This window comes from Nicrophorus vespilloides, unplaced genomic scaffold, assembly GCF_001412225.1.
Source record: "Nicrophorus vespilloides isolate i.1.1-1 unplaced genomic scaffold, Nicve_v1.0, whole genome shotgun sequence".
Taxonomy (NCBI): Eukaryota; Metazoa; Arthropoda; class Insecta; order Coleoptera; family Silphidae; genus Nicrophorus; species Nicrophorus vespilloides.
Window position 1 is genome coordinate 1 of NW_017095911.1, and position 8282 is coordinate 8282.

General features: G+C 40.7%; 1 protein-coding gene across 1 annotated transcript; it reads right to left on the minus strand.

Moving 5' to 3' along the window:
* Window positions 1-9: 9 nt before the first annotated feature.
* On the minus strand, window positions 10-8282 carry LOC108568632 (the record flags this gene model as incomplete). Its single annotated transcript, XM_017929837.1, has 4 exons — window positions 8216-8282; window positions 7840-8148; window positions 2955-3268; window positions 10-470 (listed from the first exon to the last, which is right to left on the minus strand). Coding segments are annotated over exons 3-4 (589 nt in total), but the record flags the coding sequence as incomplete, so codon positions are not given.

Here is an 8282-nt window from a genome sequence, read left to right on the forward strand (position 1 = left end):
CGACATCACTAGTCCTTCTACATTGTCCTTTAACAATGCAACACTCATCATCACCGACGACGTCGTCCAGGCTCTCCTGGCTCTGGTTATTCGAGAGAAACTCGACGCTCGATTCGCGTGTTGCACTGCTGCAAACGCCACCTCCTCCTCCTCCGCCGTCTCCTCCACCGCCACCTCCTCCATCGCTCGTCGACCCGGTGTCCGAGCCGCAGAGGATGCCGGAATCGTCGGATCCGAGACTGGCAAGCTCGTCGCGCTGCGTCTTCGCGATGCCCGTCTGTTGGCAGTTGGAGGACATCACCTCCGACGAGGAGACGATGACGACTTCGCATTCGGGACTCGGCGTCACATCGACCTCGGGGATCCTCTGCAGTGCCGAATCCAGACTCCTGTTCCTGTGGTGCAGCGTCATGTGCGTGCCATTTCCCGTCGTCACCTGCGTCACCGGTGGCAGCGGAATCCCCATCGACCTGACAACAACAAATACAAACAATTTTAATACAAAAAATAATAATAATAAACAGACAGAACGCAACGCGGCGCATTCGTACGTCGTCATCGAGAAACGAGAATCGATATTAATTAATTTCACTTTTCATGTGGGTTAGATAACAACAACAAAAACAAACGCGAAATCCAATTATATTCTCTCACACCGCATCAACGGTAACACTCACAACATTCGCAGCATTATCCGTAGATGAAGATGTAATTGATTTCGAGGCTACACGCAAAAAAAGAGGAATTATTAACGAAACGCAAACGGTTTATGGATCGTCGCAGCGGCAGTAGAGGCGCGCGTATACATTTAGACTCTCTTGTGACTAACTGTATTTCCCCACGCGACGCCGATCCAACATCGAAGCAAATATTTCTGCAGTCTCTGTTAATCGAATCAAAGAAAATCCATCCATTTCTTCCCTTCCGACTTCCACTTGCGTAACCAACAACAATCACCTTCACAGCAATTGGTGGTGACGCATTAAGATTACAACAATCTGAACATCTTTCCGCCTGTCTCAATGATGATAATAACAATAAACAAGACTTGCTGGCCTGCGCAATTCACAAACATGTAATGATCATCATCGTCTCCGGAATGCGAAGAACAATTTAAAAAGCATTACACATACTTATTCATCTTTCTCCCTCTCACTTCCACTCTACATCATCATCATCATGTACAGTAGACTTGGTGTGGTCGAGTTATCCGAGGAATTTTAATTACCGCACTCGACGGACGGATGGAGGAGAGGCGTATACGTAACGCGGCAATTGACGATAGGGGCGATCATTACGCATACGGAATTGGAATGAATGAATGAAGAGAATCGCGGGTCAAAAGTTCATTGATACCAGCAGAAAACGAGAAGGTTGCGAAATGGTGAATGCACGTNTGCTAAGTGGATAGGTATAGGTATGTACGTAACAATCGGATGGAGCGTTATGAAACAGAATTTCGGTATTTCCAAAATACAAACTTTAACAACAACAACAAAAAAACACGAATTCAAGGAAGGAGGAAATCCGCAAAAAGGAAATCGGTTATGCGCTGCGCCTGCCAACTTGCTTTCACTCGTAATTGGATCAAAATTAAATTATCGTACATTCTTTGCACCAATACGAAAAAACATTGGAGAGTTCGTCATTAGCGATTCTCGTACTCTGTAGAGTGCTCATCCAAGTTTAATCAATACACACACAAAAAACAAGTGTTATGCAATTGTAGAACTGAACGAGAAAACCCCGAAGGTCGATTCGAACCTTCCTGGCTTCTTTAAGTTTATTTATTTAAACGTACTACAGCTGCTGCTGCTGGAAATGAGGTGAGGGAAGAAAAACAAGAAACACATGTTTCTCCACTCATCGTCAATCACGTTATCAAAAACCAGCAAATACGATTTGGGGGGCGAGGGCTGAGAATGATTCAGATTTGGTTTCGTTCATTCATCGAGACAGGCAGGAAGGGAAGTCGTCGGAAATCACGTAACAAATACACACAAACACACACACATATATCTCATCGCGACGACTTCCGGAGGAGAAAAGTGATGCCGATGCATTTCCTTTAAAACACATCAACAACAACAACAACACAGATTCATTCGCAAACGCATCAACCGAATTTTCATTCAACTAATTGAATTCAGTTCGATAATTCAAATAACAGACGACAATTCGATTTGAAAGTTATTCACTTTAGCAGTTAACAGTTACACAATTACATCCAAATAAGTAACGAAATTATTATTAATAGAAAAGTTGCGTAAACTTCGATAGTAAACAATAGTTTTGAAAGTTATCAAAGTAATTACAACAGACTTACATTAAAACTTGAGTTACGTATAGAATATTATCGAAACTGGTGCAGCGATCGATAACGTGCACATTTCTTGACTAATTGAAGCAAACGAACTGAATTGCACGCATTCAAATTTAAAGTTGGAAACGATTTTTAGTGTCCGAAAACATTCGGAGATAAGCGAAACATCGATGATAAGAGTTTAATTGAGTTTTAATCTTTAGGCTTAGATTAGATAACAAGGAAGAACATCTAATTGTTTACTAATAAAAAGTCGTCTGTGGTTAGTTTCAATTTGTTTGTTACCAATTGCTGCTGCACTCTCAAATTCGAATATATAAAGACTAAGAAGATTTGAGAAGAAGAGAGGAGGAGCGTATTGAAATAAAGAAATGTTTCGTATCTTGCAGAGAGATCAAGAATGTGTGTGTGTATTTGTTTGCGAAATCGATTTGGCGGCAATTTGGGTTAACTAACTAAAACTGCAGATATTACGAAACAACAAATCTGATAGATATAATAGGACGCTTCCGGTGAACGTGGCGTTTGGTTTCTGCATTTGGCGCAATCTCTCATTTCGAAAGTGTAAATATTTGCACGAGATTCGTTCTGATGAGACGAGAGAACATTTAATACATTTTCTTTTACGAACCTAAAATCCAGACTGAGGTTTCTTTGGTGATTGCTGAGCCTAACGCGAACTGTCGGCGTGGCGCTCGGTTTTCCGTGAACTGCGGGCACGCTGTCCCGGAAGACGGTCAACTTCCGGCCCTCCTTCATCGCAGATCCGGTATGTACGAATGGTGGGTGGATGGGAAGTCAGAGACGAGAATAAAGTAGTGATGAAGGATGATGATTGGTGATAGTTTGAATGGGGATGGGTGGTGGTGTTATATTGCTTGCTTTCGGCTAATTCATCGGTCGTCTTCTCCGAGGAAACACCCAGTATATCGAGTGGAGTGGGACCTGCAACATGAAAACAAAATTAGATCTAATGTATATTTACTACATGCTTTTGCAAACTCTCAACTCATAAACTGTGGAAGGGCAAAGTCCACTTTCGTACCGTTTTTTTTTTTTTTAATAATGCACACACAAATAAACAATTATCTATTATATCTTTGACCAATTACGAGAGCTTCCAATTACGTTTCGTTGGGTGAGGGGTGATGCTGTTGATATATATATATCGCGGAAATAAACGACTTTCAATTTGAAAACGCCAAAAAGCGACAGACGTCATCATATCATATGGAGAGGAACGAACAGTGCAAGTTGCAAACATAGAAAACGAAACGAAAGTGAATCATCTCCAATAATACCAAAATTAGAATCGGGAATATCCACTTTCAATTTTTAAATTGACAAGATGCTTGCTTCAGGGACATTAACATGTTAACAAGTTGGCAACGACGGCGAGAACATATGTTTTCTGAAGTTTCTCCGATTCCCACCCCTCTCTCTCTCTCTCTCTCGTTGTTTTCCTTCGGGCCGGGTTATCGAACCCGTCGCCGACGCCTCGCGTGTCCCACAACTGGATACGACTTCCGAATTTCCAAAGAGCAAAACAAAAACCGATTCACAGAAGAACGACAGCGTTTTCATTGAATTCAAATTGCGTGATAATCACCACCACCAACTATCAACCCTATTCGTAACCAAAGAACTGCCAACCTTGGCATGCCATTCCACCAAGTCACGTGCGCGCATGTATATTCATTCGCGGAGATTTGCTTATTGCATTCGATTTTCATCTCACCTTGATAATAATAATATATATATATGCACACTCTCCGAACGGATCTCTGTTAAACGTGATTCACGTGTGCGCCTCGAGTGCTGCTCCTACGCATATACTACATCCATATATAACACCGAAAGAACCAAAAAAAAAAAGACGATACGCTCCATCTGCCGGAGATGCATGCATCAATTAAGTTGAGACAAGTTTTCTCATCCCCTTCGTGCAAGCTGGGGAATTGATTAACCGAGTGAAATTCCTTTTGAAATATTTATATATATATAAAAAAAGAGACACATCGTTGGAGAGTCTCGCACACGGAGGAGAGCAGAGTTTCTCCTGAGCTCATGTGTGAAAATTTTCGAGCGAAGCACCTACTTTCTAAAAAAGAAATATATACAAACACACACACACACTCGGGCATACATACAAAAATGTTGAAGTGCGACGGCGGTGCGTTTTCTCTTACCTCCCCAGATAGTCTTTGGCGCGCACAGAAAGGAAGGAAGAAAGAAAGACACGACCGACAGATTGCATATGCATTTGAAAAGCCCGACTGACACACTTATTTTACCCGAGAAGCTGTACGTAGCTTAAGACCACTACCATATTTTCGATCGCAATACATTCGAAAAACAATCGAACTGTCAACGAAAATTGATCATTTATTGCGTTCAAACATCATTTTAATTGGATAATAAAGTTATCATCATCATCATCGCCCATTATCGCCGCCGCACGATGATGATATGGTACGTGATAATGCCACACAGTTTAATTCGATATATTATATCTTAACGCTAAGAAACTAATCGATCCTTGACATTTCGAACCGCTACAGAAACAACGGATTTATCGAAATAATCATTCGATAGTTTCCATGACAACAATATTATTGACATTTAAACAGCAAATCATGCAATTCTGATAAAATGGAAAATTGTGTTATTACCATGTCAACGACATTATTATGTTATGGAAACGGTTTATTTGTTTTAAACAGAAGACGGAATGTATTGCGCGCTTCGTCGACTTTTCCCATTTTAGGTCGTCGAGGCCTGCGCGCCTTTCGCTCTCTTAGGATTAGTCATGAATTTATCATGCTTCGACTGAAGTGGTGTACTATTTCCAGCTCTGCTTATCTGAACGTCCAAAAATGATGATGATGATAATAATAATAATAACAACAAAACACATTGCGTCAAGGCTGTTAATCCCTCCAACACCAACTCTTTCGTTTACTTTCAAAAGAGAATTCCCTTCTTTCCAGAGACAGACGATAATGATCATGGGAAAGATCAGTATAAAGATGTAAAAATCGAAAAATAAGAGTATGTATTTAATAAGATGTGTATAAAAGTGAATCAGTGACAGTTTGCGATTGGCAATGGACTTTGTTTGTCGAGTGTGGGAATCTGAATTTCTCTTGTATTTCACGAAAGTCTATTTGCTCAAGCAATAATGACGATGAAGACGACAACAACAACAACAACCTGCGGATCAGCAATGTTATTAACTCATCTCGTAAAGCGAACAAAGAGAGAAACGGTAAAGTGGTGAGAGAGGTGAAGGGGATAAAAGACCGAAACGATTTCGCTTCCAAGAAAATCGACCTCACTTTATGCCAACGCAGACTTCTAGGATTTGTATTATTATTATCCGTGCTCGAACGCTGATTTTTTTTGTCCGTCTCGTTTGTTTTGCCCGAAAGGAAGGGTGGAAAGATAGAGAAACAAAAACGAGGGGAAATGATGACTCACAGAAATACGCCAAGTTGCAAGAATACTTTTATCTTTTCAAAACCGACGTATTTTCTTGCTGCGAGAAAATACAATTGAAAACCGTTTCGATTCGATATAATTACGTAATTTAACTTTATCTTAAGCAATGAAAAACCAATGAAATTGATAAGAAGAAAGAAAGAGGGTAATTCGAATTATTAAAGCAAGTATCAAATAAGAGAACAGAGGGCCCGGACCCCCCTTTCGTCATTCAAAGCCCACATCTAATTAAATCGACGTTCATATTACATAGTAAGCTTCCACATCGAATCATAAAAGCGAATTGAAATTTATGAGAAGACCCCGCAATCCTCGAAGGGACGTTTAACACAAGTTAAACACTACAATTACTACATACTTCTTTCTTTCTACCCTCTACCCATGAATGAAATAAAACATTTCAAATGTCGTCGTTACGTATTACCAATTCTGTATTTGTCGTAACAAAGCCTCTGACGTAAATGCCGATATGAACCTTCAACAGAAGAGTGAAGTGGAAAAAAAAAGAGAGCAGCGAACGACCAAATACCACCACACCCGGCCCTCCTCAAAACAACAACAAGAACCGACGAACAATCACCTTGGCCGAGGTTCGACCATTATGCAGGATACATTGAAAACAGAAACAATCGAGGCAACGTAATCAGTTGCTAAGGACAACCACATCGAAGTGCAATTATTTAAACATAAATACGTCAAATGTTAAAAGCCGAGATACGCGAGTTACGTACTCGCCAGCAACGACATGCAAATATAATACTTTGCCTTCGTAACTGTCTCGGATCTATATAATAACGGTAGAAGAAGAAGGAATTTGCAAACATGCAATGATCATCGTTTGTCTCGATCAACGAATTCAACTAAAAACAAATAGACCATAACTAACTCGTTACTAGGGAAACAATGATAACTGTCACGCATTGTTTTAAATTATCTAACATAATGTTGCTACGCAAATTTATTTGGATGGAAGAAACCCCCACATCTTATTTGAAAATGCAAAAGCAACTGAGACGAGGACAGCCAGATTTTGTCGAGCAAATATTACAAAAAAAAAAACTGATTCGAACACGTAATAATCAAAGAATCCTTGATACTATCACAAAACAAAATCGTGTTTGCACAATTAGGTTGGTCGGATTAAAACAATTGCTGAGGACGACGTGCTCGTTGACATATATTCGTAAATCACGCGTAGGGCAGAGAAATGAAACGAAAAGGACCTTCAAAATTATTGAGTGACTGTTTTAACCGGTCTAAAAAGCATGATTGATATCAAGACAGCCACCGAGGAGAAGATATACAAATCAATTAAGAGTGTACGGAAAACGAGTTGCGGTAGTCATGGAGACTTGGCAAATGTCCCAAAACGAAAACAATCGCCTCTCGAATCGCGAAGGACGGGCACGGAGGGAAAAAGCAGACGGAAGAACCTTCGAAAAGCGAATAACATAAATTTCCTGTCAATCCAATTTACGAAATTGTTGCAAATGGGAAACATAGAATTAGTATACTATATTCATCGATGAGGAACAGAATGGAAGAGAAAGTGTAGCGAGGAATGTAACAAGTAAATTATTTGTTGATTGCGCCAGCAAAGACGAACGTTACTGTTAATAATTGTTAAATTGTGACGTGTATTGAATTTTATTATTTTTTTTTTGTTAATTTCGAATTTGGCGCCCGATGAGTGAAGGGACTTGTGGTTTCTTAAGGGTGGTCGCATTTTTGTGTGCTGCATGCAACCACCAATGGAGAGTGGCCGGCAGCAGTATGTGGAATGCCGCATCTGTCAACAAGTTCGTCGTGAATTCAGAAGCCGGGCGGGAGAGAGAGAGAGAGAGATGGTGGTGAGGGGAGCGGCGAAACAGGGTGCGCCCACCAAAATACGGCCGCCCCCCCTTCATCATTTAATTATATATGTATATGAATGAATGTGTCTGTCCTTGCTTTCACCTAAATTATTGAAAGATGAAGCGAAAAGTAGTGGTGGTGGTGGTGGTGGAAGGACTCACCGAAGATCAGATGGCCGATGTGGAAGGCGGTTTCAGCTCCATTTACGCACTCCTAACCCCTTTTGTTTTCACAGATGCTCAGTTGTCGATGTTGTTGTTGTTGTTGATGTTTTAATCCAGTTACCGCTTGCACTTGTTGTATACAGTAATAGTGATGATGATGATGCACACATAGATGGTGTTGTTCCGATCTCACTCGCACCCACAACATTCGTAACTCTCTTGTTGGAATCCTCTATATCTCTGGATTGAGAATACGAATTGGATTGCTGTTGCTGCTGTTCACTACGACGGCACCACCGCACCGGACTAGAGAATCATAAACAACACACGCTCACATACACATGTACACTTTTCTCCTTCTTCACCTCCTCACCTCTTTCCAACGTTTCGTTGCCTCAGAATCGTAATCACGTCACAAAATTGCACACTCTAATCTTATT